This window comes from Crocuta crocuta, unplaced genomic scaffold, assembly GCF_008692635.1.
Source record: "Crocuta crocuta isolate KB4526 unplaced genomic scaffold, BGI_CrCroc_1.0 scaffold30, whole genome shotgun sequence".
NCBI classification, from domain to species: Eukaryota; Metazoa; Chordata; class Mammalia; order Carnivora; family Hyaenidae; genus Crocuta; species Crocuta crocuta.
Window position 1 is genome coordinate 14,212,612 of NW_027528345.1, and position 13,386 is coordinate 14,225,997.

Sequence of the window (13,386 nt, forward strand, 5' to 3'; positions counted from 1 at the left end):
ACAAATTGGCTGTTGCAATCATTATTTTACTAAAGAAACAGCAGGCTTGTTTGTTTTGTGAGCTAATGAAATTAACACAGGTAGTCCTTCTATAGTGAGCGGTACTCATGCTGGAAAAGGTCAGATGTTTTGTGGTTCTGTGATTTCTGTTTCTTTTGTTGAATTGTATTCAAGCAGGTAATTCTTTGCAATGAGACTCACACCCCTGCTTGTTTTTCCTAAACTGGTTAGGAGTTCTGGGTTACAAATATAGAATAGACTGTTGTGTTGCCATCCCCCAAACAAATGAAATTGAATGGGTTTTGTAATTTTCCAGTAAGAAAAGTATTTTTAAAACAAGGTTAAGTTGTTGTGAGGTATTGGGTGATACACAAATAACCAGAATTAGTGGCCTAATGGGTGTTTTTCCCCCTCAGTATATTATCACCCTCTCTAGAGGAAAAGGTCTAGTTACTCACTTAAGATCACACAGCTAGAAGCAGAAATGCCATTGTGCTGGGGCTTATCTTGAACCTGTTTTTAGAGACTGCAACTAAATAAACAGCTCTACTTCATTAGAAGAGAATCCAATGGAAAACTCATGAAAGGAGACATTCACAAAAGCCCATTCTCCCTTATCTGTTACCCACAAACAATGCTAGATAGATCATTTTTGAAATTATTTTTAAGCATGCTTCATTCAAGTCCTTATCTATACCAGATCCTCTATCCCTCTCCATGCAGACTTCAAACCAAACCCGAAAAAAACAACCAATCAACAAAAACAAAAAATGCACAGATAATCCAAATAAAACAAACAAAAAAACACATCTGGGGAGAAGTTTCCTCTTGAGGGCCAACAAGACCCCAGGACAGCCCAAGCTTTGGGGGTTTCAGAAATCAAACTTACTATGCATACATCCCAGGGTCGTTGGCAAGGCCATCACACATTTAGGCTTTGAAGCTTAATCAAGTTTTAGCCGCAGGTGGAAAGCCTATCTCTTCACACATACATTGTTCCCCTCCACCCCAATCTTCACTCCTACATAATCTACACCTGGTTTGATGCCTAGTACAATTTCCAGCTTGAATGTGGGAGACTTCAAAGAAACCTCCCCTACGCTGGAAATGTTCAGAGAGCAAGATGTTCTAAAGATTTGATACAAGAATGGGGTATTTTGCTATATAAATGCTATCAACATCTTGAGGACTCTGCATAAAAAGATGCGCTGATCAAAAAAGGCCCACTCCTATAAATTCTGAAAAGAATCCGGTCGACATGAGTCAGAGAATATAAATACAGTTATTTTTTTTCCAACCCAAGGGTCTTGACTGCTTTAGCTTAAGGTCCCTTAAGATAACTTTAAGTAATTATGTTTCATTAATGTGAAACGGGATGGGATTTCTGTTCTTGGGGCTGCAGGTACTTAACCAAACTATCAAGCTATCTATGTTGACGCTTTCTTTGAAACAGTTCTTCTGAGTTTGAGGGTTCTTTCCTGAATCAAACGAATGAGATTCAAAGCAGGGAGGGGGGAAAAAAAAAGGCACCTGTCAGTTTGAAAGTCACAGTTTATCTTTCTATAATTAGATTAGGAGAAAAAAATGAAGAACCCCCTGTTAGCAGGAAGAAGAAAGAATCTTCTAGGGTCTGGAATCTGCAAGGAAAGGAGAGAAAGAAGAGAGTTTTTAGTTCCGGTCAGTGATAAAAACACCAAGTGCATCTAACAACAGGCCACACAACTACAACCTGACTGAAACCTCTTGGTCAGCAGGAAGAGTCTGCCACTGTTAATGGCAGAACACAGAGTACCTTCTGACCCTTAGCTTTTCAGTACCACTAAGCACACAGAAATCTGTTAACTGAATTAAAAACATTCTACACAGAGATCGATGTACACTCATTGTGTCAACAGTTTCACGAGTGAGAAGAAAATCAGAACCATCCATACAATGGACTCCTCCAGACAATTCTGGATTAATTTCAATGAACTTCTATTGACCTTTTTCTTTTCTCACATACTCATTAATTCAGTAATATTTTTTGAGCTGTTTACAATGCACATTAGGGGAATCAGATTTACTATGGTGTCACCTGCTTTGAGACGCTTACCTAGTAAAAAGATTTGTTCATAAACACACAATGAGATAAAGCATAGTGAATGCAAAGTGAACAGACCCTTTTTATGTACATGCATTCAAAAAAATCTCCACCCATACTTAAGTTCCTTAAGGAAGCAAGTCCTATCTTCTATTTCTTTTGTACCTTACCAAAGAAGCCACAGCATTCAACAACAGGCATTCAAAAAATGAGGCTTCAATTTTATGAAGAGGATAAAAAGGTCTGTGGCTATTTAAGGATTCTTACCTAAACTAGGATAATTCTTTTCCCTTAGTTCCTCAGAGTTTCTGTAGAAAAATACATTTTCAGCATGTAAGGGGTTTAACAGCAAAGAGTTCAGTTCCAAAGGAGAAAAACGTTTAGTATTCGGTGTTAGACACAGAAGCTTCTCCTAGGCTTTCACCTCACAGCAACTTTTTTTTTTTTTTTGGAATCACTACACCCAATGTGAGGCTCGAACTCCCAACTCAGAGATCAAGAGTTGCTAGCTCTTCTGAGTCAGCCAGTCGCCCCTGGCCCATTCTTATTAGGTAGCTATCCATAGGACAGGAGCGTCAAGCATCTTGGGAAGCATGTCAGGGAAGGATTCAGAGTTCACCATCTATCCGGGTCATTGTGTGCTTTCCTGACACACCCCAGTGCTGTCATAGCTCTTTCCCTCTGGGGGCCAAATCGAATTTTCTGTTTCCAGGGGTATTTAGCAATTTGACATCAGGACATACTAAGAAAAATGGATAGTACCTAGAAGCAACTCATAAATATTATTTAATTAATTTTTTTACAAATAGTTTATTGTCAAATTGGTTTCCATATAACACCCAGTGCTCATTCCCATCATAAATATTATTTATGAGTTGGCTAAAGGGCGTTTGCTTTTAGAATCTCTTCTGCTTCTCACTAGAAGAAACATCAGTTCTGGTACACAATGAACCCTAACTCATAGGAGATCCATCTGCTTCACTGTCCAGAGAAAGTGAATGAACTAGAAGGCAAAAGGCCAATTACTCATTAAATAAATAGTCACAGAGGGCCTACTATCTGCAAGGCATGGGGAATATCCTCTCATTCCTCACCTAATAATATTCCTTTTGCTAGGAGCCACATGGCTGGGCAACCTCAACCAAAATAGCATCAAATTTGGCTCTGCTCTGGGTATACAGGATTACCTCAAGGAAGGGTTTCAGTTGGAAAAAGTAAAGATTTTTTCCCTTCATATAGATTTTGCGAGATTCTGCTAAATCAGACACTCAGAGAAGATGAAGAGTGCAAGACTCTTAGAGACCCAAAACTTTTAAGTGCTCATTAAAAGGAGTATGAATTTTTTGATGAGCACGGGGAAAAATTGCAGAGCAGTGAAGCACAGCTGTCTGATTAATCTCAGTCCATTAAAAAGGCGTGATAGATCTAGAATGCAACTTTGATAACAAAAAAAAAAAGGAAAAGAAAAAGGAAAAAGGCAATGTGTACTCACGTTGGGGAAAGCAACTTGGCATGTTAACAGAATTCTAATTTAACCAGTAAATGCCTATTCATTAGCGTGTAAAGCTATAATAGAAGCTATATACTTAAAAAACACAGGCACACAGAAAGCTTTAATTTGATACCATAATCTGAAAGAAAATTGGACCCAAATTGCTTTATGTCCAGTTAAATCTTGCTACCATCGGAAGAGATAGTGAAATAAAACTGAAACACTTACTTGATGAGATAGATATTCAGTTACTGTGCATTTCCATCTATGGAGTAGAAATATTTCAAAATAAATACACCATGACAATTGAAATTCACTCCATTCCCTATTCTTACTAAACACAAATGACTTATTCCTGGGGTATACTGAATTACAATATAAAAGTAGAATAATTTAAAATTAGTGGTTGGATCCTACTCAAGCACATGGGAAAAGAAAAGTCCATTCATTACCTATCAAGCCCTTAGGCATATGATTTGGTGATCTCATTTTTTTGGAAATGGAAGTATCCAAAAGGAACTGTTTTAAAGGGAATCTTTGAGCCACCTAAAAAATTAGCTCAAACAGCAGCAGAGACTGAAATCAAAGGAATGTGTGCTTCAGAGCTACATTAGGAAAGTCTGTATTAAATAAAAATGACAATATCTTGGGTGTTCCACATGTGCGAATTTCTTTATCAAGGTGGTAGGATACGAATTCAGAACCGATTTACTCAGCATGGCCTCTGATGTCTAGGGAAGACATCAGAATACTATTCTTAATGTTAGTTCTTGGGGCTTATGAATTTTTTCTCTACTCATTTCCTTTTAGGTCTCTGCAGTCCAATTTTGAATCCCAATTTCCTATGGATATTATGCCTTGAATGTCAGAGATGACTTCCTTCTAGCCAAAATTAATAGCCTTTTAATTGGTCCCCACATTTACCCAGGGCATTTGATGTCAGTGGTCACCCCAAATTCTTTTGATTTCTGTGATCCTGTACCTTCCTGTTCATAATTTCCTGTTATTAGCTAGGGCCAGGGCCAGGGTGAAGAAAGCGAGGTGCTTAGAATGCAAAATTCAAGGAGGCACTCACTTTCAGGGCCATGTGGGTGTAATGTGTTCACACTGAACATGTCTTTGGACAGTCAAGAAAGACCAACTGTACTTAGCACAACGAAGAGAGTAAAAGCATTTTGCCTTTATTTCACTTACTGTTTTTCCATGGCAGAACATACGGCAGAGACTTGGGAACACGCATTCCTGAAGCCAGGTTACTCTTATGTTCCATAACTATGTTGCTTGCAGGGCTGCAGAAAGAAAGACAGATCTGTCTATGCCTGCATATCTGTATTCTCCAGACAGGCACACACAAGACAATCAAAATGTGTGTGTTGTAATTTGGGGGAAAACAGCAAACTACATTCTGAGATGTAAACACATTTCCATCAAAACATTTTTGCAATTAGAATGATTACTACTTCTCTGAAAAGCTCACTGTTCTGTAAAAGCATTAAGATGGATCTGACCAATTTCATTTCCCAGAAATTGAGATAAACAGCAATGCCATCTACTGTTCAGTTGTATGACAGGCTCATCAACTCAACAAATCCAAGAGAGAAAATAAAATGCCAAGCCAACCAAACCAAAGGCAACAAATTTCACAGGAAGGAGGTAAAACGAAAATTGTACTATTAAAATTCATCTTTAAGTTCTTCTACTTTAGTGCACACACAAAATAAGATACACATACAATTGTTAACTTATCCTTGGGAGCTAAGACATAAAAATTGATAAGCGCTCTGTTTGGGGAAAAATGAAGTCTACCATCTCATTCCTTCATTTTTTAATCCTCTCATTTCTGAATATTTGCAATTTGATCCTGTAAGGTTTGAAGATGAAGTAGTAATGAGAAATCTTTTTTTTTTTTTTTTTTTTTAAGTTTATTTTGAGAGAGCAAGCGCATGTGGAAGCGAGCAGGGGACAGACAGAACCCCAAGCAGGCGCAGCTCCCCGATCTCACGAACCATGAAATCATGGTTCGGGTTGAGCTGGAATCTAGAGTTGGATGCTCAACCCACTGAACCACCCAGTCTTCCCAGTAATGAGAAATCTTATAGATTTAAATTACAAAGTCAGTGGAAAGAAGAGATGTATTTTTTTTTCCCTACCCAAAAGGTACTCTGGCTTGTCCAGTTTCAACTCACAAACTTTTAAGATTATTTTTCCGTAGACACTAGCTGCCCAGAGTAAACATGATCCATGTGGTGTAGCTGGAGAATTTTTTTCAAAGTATTTAAATATTGTGAACATAGCAAAAAAACACAAACTTAGGCATAAGGATGTCTGGTACCACCATCTCTCTTGCTAGGCTATAAGCTGGTACTTTTGTGTTCCCATAGTGATTAACACAAAGCATGTGGCTTTTTTATGAATCGAAGAATAAAAAAGGAAAGTAACTCATCAAAACCATATCTAGACTAAGTTACCACCAAGTAATATCATTAAGGAAAGAGATCAAGTCAGGCTTTGGTGGCTTCTTTTGGTAATAGAGCACTTGGATTTGGGGAGGCAGTGCTGGGAACAAGACTATTTCATTTACCTGTTGTTGCCACAGTAGTTGGCTGAGCCCCAGACAAATGGGGTGCTGGTCTGTTCCCACAGATCTGCCAAAGAAAGCAAAACATAGTTTGTGGTACTGTAGTTTATGCTAGCTGAATCTGTAAGGTGGGAAATAATACACTAAAGTTTAGAGAAGCAAGTAAAAATTGATCAAGTACCCTGCCTAACTGACACGGTAGCAGGAATTTAATTGAAGGATATAAGCACGGCAACATAAATAATAATAAATGTGCCCAGGAACAACCAAACACAGATGGTACAACACAATTTATGCAAAAAAAAACCAGATGTAAAGAAGTGCTTTTTCCAATCAAGAGGGATAGGCTGTTCCACGTGTCTGCACAGTGATACAAATGTGCTCGTTCTGGGGCCCAATAAAAATAATAAGGCATTCTGAACAACATGGTGTGTTCATAAAAGAGGAAAATCTTCCTTCTGTTTAAAGCAAATGACTTGAGGACTTAGACACCGTGAAGAAAAAGACCGAGAAACACTTCACCTTTATCCCAGTCTTCATCGCAAGGAGGGCACTGCCAGGTGCTCTCGGCCAGAGTCTCTTGTCTAAGGTTCCTGGTTTGGTTGACTGCAAGATAATAAAGACTCTGCGGTAAGGAGGGGACCTCACCAATTATCGTGTTAAAAGGGGTGACTGCCCTAAAAGGTTGCATGGTAGCCTAACAGGTCTTTGTTTCTGAAAAATGGATACTACGAAAGCTAAACAGAGAGGTCTTATCCCTTGGCTGACAGAAGAAAGAGAGGCAGAAACAAAGATGTTTACCATATTGACGGCAATAAAACGATTTTTCTTTTTAGATGAGTTACTGGTAAAATGGATCAGGCTGTTCAGAAGAGAAAGCAGTCTGACCAACACAACCTGACGGCCTGTTACTGATGAGGTAAGACACTCAAAGGCAGAAAGGTATTATTCTTCTGAAATGATGAAAGCCAAAAATCAAGGGGACAGCGTGGCACGACACAAATCTGAAGGGGCTAACCTCAGGCACAGGCACATGCTAGCCAGTCTTACCAACATCCTGCTCAATACAACTCTTATCGTCGCAGCTTGAGATATGGTGGCTGATTTCGGCCCGAGGCACCTGGTGGCGAGCATTGAAGGGACAAGTAGCCAATTTGTTTGCAACATCAGGATGATTCTGTGGAACACAAATTAAGGGGTCTGTCAGAGTAAAGGGACTTATTCTACAAATGACTCCACTAAAAGTGCTCAGTAAGCTTGTGGCTTAACTACGGTAGGCAAACTCATGGTGGAAAACTGAGAGGGAATTATTGCTCGCTTACATGGGCTGTACAGGTTACCTCAAAATCATCAAAACATCAGCTTCTTCATTAGGATCAGACCCACACAGATACTGGGTGGAATGTGGCTCCTATGGAAGGGAACAGTGAACTTAGGACTGGGTATCTGAGCCACATTTCTCAGGGTCACCAGCCTCTGGCAGCACCGCCTATCCTGCTGGAGCTCTCTGCACGTCTCTGAAGGGTGATATTCCCGAAGCAGTGGCATTCACACGGACACTCGCTCTCGGCTGCACTGCAGCAGCGCCCCCCGTTACTGCCATACAATCGTGCTGGAAAACAGCTGTTGGAAGGGAGCCGCAGAGGCAGTACAGCCACGGTGTTTCAGATGAACACAGGAACGCTTACTTAAAGTAACAATGCCTGAAATGAAGCTGTGAACAATTTGACCTTTACTTCAGTTATTTTTACTAAGGAAAAGCCCAAATGAGAGTCTCTTCTGCTGACCAAGTTTCTGATTTTATTTTTTTAACGTTTGTTTATTTTTGAGAGAGAGAGAGAGAGAGATGGTATGAGTGGGAGAGGGGCAGAGAGAGAGGGAAACACAGAATCCGAAGCAGGCTCCAGGCTCTGAGCTGTCAGCACAGTGCCCGGCGCAGGCCTCAAACCCATGAACCATGAGATCATGACCTGAGTTGAAGTCAGTCGCTTAACCAACTGAGTCACCCGGGTGCCCCTAAGTTTCTTATTTTTTAAATTATTATTATTTTTTAATGTTTTGTTTATTTCTGAGAGAGAGAAAGAGAGAGAGAAAGCGTGAACAGGGGAGGGTCAGAGAGAGAGGGAGACACAGAAATCTGAAACAGTCTCCAGGCTCTGAGCTAGCTGTCAGCACAGAGCCCGACGCGGGGCTCGAACCCATGAACCAGGAGATCATGACCTGAGCCGAAGCTGGATGCTTAACCGACTGAGCCATCCAGGCGCCCCATTAAGTTTCTTATTTTAAAAAAATAAAACAGGGGCACCTGGGTGGCTCAGTTGGTTGAGCATCTGACTTCGGCTCGGGTCATGATCTCACAGTCAGTGGGTTCAGGCCCTGGGTCGGGCTCTGTGCTGACAGCCCAGAGCCTGGAGCCTGCTTTAGTTTCTGTGTCTTCCTCTCTCTGCCCCTCCTCCGCTCACTCTCTGTCTCTCAAAAAAAAAAAAAAAAAAAGATATAAGAAAATTAAAAAACAAAACAACAAAGTGTTTAATATCACCCAACTCCTATAGCAAGTATTTCAGCAATTAAGACATTGATTAGGAGAAGCAAAACATATATCACAAATGATACTCAAAAAAGTAAAACTGATGTGAAGTGGGAGGACACTAGAGAAAAACAGAGGATGAAGAAATTTGTGAGGAGTTATGGAGCGCTCCAATGCAAAGATTCTTGTGGTGAAAGATTCAAAGCATCAGAAGAAGAGAGTTACAGACAATGTCTTTTTATTGCTGGCTTCCCTTCCCAACCTCTACCCTTGGGGCATGTTTGAGAGCCTCCGGAAGGAAGTCATTGTGGTTATCTGCTGGTCCAGATCATCCAGAGTCAAGTTTAAGGGATCCTTTCTCTAGAGACTAAAAAGGGCTGGAGGAATAATCAGCAACGGCATTATAACCGTGTCTCCAAAATCGCAAGGGAAACATCCTTTGAAGGATGTTAATGCATCTGTAAGCTGTATGCAGTTTGGATTAAATACCAAAAATGGTGTCCAAGCAAAAACCCTAGCCGAGCTTTGCCCTCTGTACCTGACATCTGTATTCTAACAATCCTTTCAAAGTGTCTCAATTAGTATACCAGCATTAAAGGAGTTTACATCAGCTGAGGCTATAAGAGAGTGACCACAGGAAAAATTCCGATGAGGTGGTCCCCTCCTCCCCACCAAAGATGCTTACTGTCGAAACTTGGAGAAATGGTTATCTTTAAGAATCTATTCTTAGGTTAGCCTCTAGCTGTTCAACTTCTCTACCATTTCTAAACAAGCAAAAAAAAAAAATAAAATAAAATAAAAAATAAGTGTATCATGGTACTCAGTCCTTATCAGGACAATGAACACATCAAATTCACAAGGCCAAAAGGGGTTCTCCTCGCTAGCAAAAATGAGTGTGCCCTCTGTTTTACAAAGAGTGAAAAGAGTATATAAAGGGTGTTTGGTCACTAGTTAAGGGGAAAAACATGAAAACAAGAAAAAATTCATGTACTTAAGAAATAAATTCCTTTCTATTAAGTGTTGGTATTTAGATTCCTAAAACAATTCCGGCATCAAATTAAACCACTTTGGCTAAAATTATACGATATTTCCAAAATCTGGCCTCTTAAAAGAATTTAGGAGGTCATTACAGGGCAAGCTTTGCAAACAATACCTTACCTTTCTGCACTTGATAAGATGATAAGGAAACCTGCAGGCCCTGATCTGGTGGTTTTTATCATAGGGGCATTGTAACAGCTTTTCAGGGTCCAGAGAATCTACTGCAAGAGAGAAAGGTAGGATAAACGTAAACTTAACCGGCCTTTGTACAACGAAGCACTCCAGACACACTGGGTTTTTCAACAGAATCTTTAACAACAGAACAAGACAGTCTAATGACAACTTGGAATTTTAGAAAAAGGGTGACTAGACGTTTAAACATGAAAATGTAACTCTGAGAAGATGAAACTGTATTACCACCAAACCTTAGGAAGTCCAGCAAAGCAAGCTATCATGGGATAGGACCTTAGTTCATATTCGGTGGCACATAAATTTGTTTTATGCTAAGAAGAACCAACAATGAAAACAACAATAAAGTTAAATGAAACGATAGCCTCTTTCCGCTTCTAGATGTGCTGACTTCGGGCCATTCTTATCTCTGGCCAGCCAAACCAAAGCCTCCCAACCAGTATGCTAAAGGTCAGAGCGGATGGTGTGCCAATATACTGATGGGGTATTCCTCGGCATGTGTGCCCCCATCCCCCGTCAGTCAGTCCTAGGGCAAGTTGAGGGTAGTTAATCCCCTTTGCCAGCACTCCTGCCTATTCACTAGTAAGCCAGGTCGTGAAAAAAGTTCACAGGCACTGCTCTAGATCAGTTATTAGCTCTATGTAAGCTTGACAGATTTCTTTTTCGTTTGTTGGTTTCGACTTCCTACTATAAGTAGTTCCTGATCTTGGTTGCTGCGGGCACCTCTCAAATGAAACCAATACCTTTGTCAGATAGGTGGTTTTGTTTTAAATAAATTTATTTATTTTGGGGGGGGGAGGGAGGGAGGGAGAGAGAGGGAGGGAGGGAGAGAATGTCTGTGTGTGTGTACGTGTGTGGGAGAAGAGAGAGAGGGGGAGAGAGAACCCCAAGCAGGCTCTGTGTTGTCAGTGAGGACCCAAGGGTCGGACTTTCAACCAACTGAGCCACCCAGGTGCCCCAGTGGTTTTACTTTTCATAGTTTGGAACACAGATGAGAAAAAACCAGAATTCTTTAATCTAGTGATTATCAATTTAGATTAAAAAAAAGCTACAAAAACAGAACCTTCTAAGTTTAAGATAACTGGAGACATAGGTGGAAGAAAGCTCCTAAACTAGATCATGCTGTTTAAAACTACCCTTAGAAGGCTGTACTTTCCAGGTGCCTGCGTGGCTCACTCGGTTAAATGTCTGACTTTAGCTCAGGTCATGATTTTGCGGTTCGTGAGTTCAAGCCCCACATTGGGCTCTGTGCTGACAGCTCAGAGCCTGCTTTGGATTCTGTGTCTCCCTCTCTCTCTATCCCTTGCCAACTCACACTCTTTCTCCCTAAAATAAATAAATATTAAGAAAAAAAAAAAGAAGACTATACTTTCAGGAATCACCTCTATAGTTATGAAAGAAGTTTCTCTAAATGTGAAAATGCTACCCGTAGGACTTTACAAGAAGTCCAGGCTGGGCCCCAAATATTAACAAGCTTGGTTAGGGAAGGGAAATTAAATGGTTAAGCACACTGAGTATATTATGAGGACAAGGGGCAACCTAATAAAATGCTCTTGCCATCACCGAAGGCAATGATAAAAGTGAAATAAGATAAACAATTCACTTTTGGTAAGAAGCTTATAAACCAGGGGACTGCTATGAGAATCAGAAGTCAGTGGGGAATTGAAACAGACAGTTTCCCTGGAAGAGTGGTAAACATGGAATAAACTGCTAACCATGATCATGATGCAAATGAGCCAGAAAGGTGACTTGAAGGACAGAATGAATAGGAAGGAAAAGTCTTAGAGGACAGGCAGGCTTATTATGCCAAACAGGCTCATCCTGGCCAGCAATCTTTTCACATCCCGGAAGCTTCAGGACACCCAGGGAGAATTTACAGATAAAATTCTTACTAGTTTCTCTTCATTTAATCCATTCCATCACGAGCAAATGTTGGACCATGTCAGCAGCTGACTGACCGGACATACCTTATGATTCATAGGCATTATACTGCCCATACAGTGACATGCATCAGAGCTGATAATGATGGCTTCCTACCATAATGCTTTACTTCCTGGCCTCTGGTAACTTAGGTCAGCTCTAAACTGGTTTTCTAGATTTAAAACATTTTATTTTACTTAAAAAAATTTTTTTTCAAATCTTTATTTTTGAGAGTGAAACAGAGAGACCGAGTGTGAGCAGAGAAGAGGCAGACACAGAATCGGAAACAGGCTCCAGGCTCCGAGCTGTCAGCACAGAGCCCAACACGGGGTTCGAACCCACAAACTGTGAGATCATGACCTGAGCCGAAGTTGGGCGCTTTACCGACTGAGCCACCCAGGCGCCCCTTAGTTTACTTTTAACTAAAAAAACTTTTAATGGTGATAAAGAGATACAGAACATATAATTTACCATCTTAATCATTTTTAAATACTATAGTCTGGTAGTGTTAAGTATATCCACATTGTTGTGCAACCAATTTCCAGAATTTTTCATCTTGCAGAACTGAATCTCTCTACCCACTAAGCAACAATTCCCCATTCTCTCCTCTCCCCAATGCCTAGCAACCAGTAATTCTGCTTCTTGTTTCTAGGAGTTTGACTATTCTAGATACTTCATTTAAAAGCATAGGGTAGTCTTTTTTTGACAGACTTACTCATTTGGCATAATGTCCTCAAGGTTCATCTATATTGTCATATGTGACAGGATTTCCTGTACCTATTTTGCTATTTTTTTTAAAGTTTTTTATTTATATATATTTTTAGTAACCTCTACCCCCAATGTGGGGCTTGAACTCCCCACCCTGAGATCAAGAGCTGCATGCTCTTTCAACTGAGCCAGCCAGGTGCCCTGCATGACCCCCGCCCCTTTTTTTTTAACTTAATATATCCTGGAGATCCTTCTATGTCAGTACGTATAAGGAATATTAAAACAAACAAACAAACAACAAACCAAACCATAACAGGAATCTTTAAGTGTTGCATATGGATGTGCCATAGATTTTTAATCAGTTCTTTTATTAATAGACGTTTAGGTTGTTTTCAGTTTTTTGTTATTATATATAATTTGTGACTCCCAATCTGTGGGGTATACACTTCTTTGTGTACTATATGAGCATTTCTCTTGGACAGATACCTAAGAGTGCTGCATTGAGATAAATGTGTATTTAAAGTAATAAATACTATCAAACTGCTCAACAAAAATTCTGTCTGGCTTTTTGGGAATGTAACTCAATTTGGGAAACAGAGTAGGCCCTGTAGACAAGTTTCCTCCAAAAGCATAGACTCAGATGTTCCTTACACTTGGGGAGGGGCTGTGGGTAGGGGCTCCTATTCTACCCTATTCGTAGGAAGAAATGGAGGAAACTTCATAGAAATAAGGAACTAGACCTGACAAAAGTATCATCAGCTAAGAGGTACAGCCCCCAAGTAGAAAAATGAGATCTTCAGGTATCTATCAGATTTTTAAAGTTTATTTATTTTTGAGAGAGAAAGAGACCGTAT

General features: G+C 40.1%; 1 protein-coding gene across 4 annotated transcripts in view; it reads right to left on the reverse strand.

The window, feature by feature from the left end:
• Positions 1-1,533: 1,533 nt before the first annotated feature.
• GTSF1 (gametocyte specific factor 1) overlaps positions 1,534-13,386 on the reverse strand; it is a 14,668-nt gene continuing 2,815 nt past the window's right edge. For 3 of the 4 annotated variants that reach the window (XR_013332506.1, XR_013332507.1, XR_013332505.1), the window contains exons 3-10: positions 9,836-9,936; positions 7,201-7,327; positions 6,673-6,756; positions 6,154-6,217; positions 4,767-4,861; positions 3,801-3,837; positions 2,348-2,388; positions 1,534-1,637 (exon numbers count right to left, since the gene is read on the reverse strand). Coding sequence is in view for 1 of the 4 variants with exons in the window: in XM_077753637.1 (XP_077609763.1) it covers positions 3,821-3,837; positions 4,767-4,861; positions 6,154-6,217; positions 6,673-6,756; positions 7,201-7,327; positions 9,836-9,936 (488 nt within the window). In the remaining 3 variants the exon portion in view is untranslated. The remainder of the gene's footprint in view (positions 1,638-2,347; positions 2,389-3,800; positions 3,838-4,766; positions 4,862-6,153; positions 6,218-6,672; positions 6,757-7,200; positions 7,328-9,835; positions 9,937-13,386) is intronic. The other variant, XM_077753637.1, reaches the window with a different exon arrangement.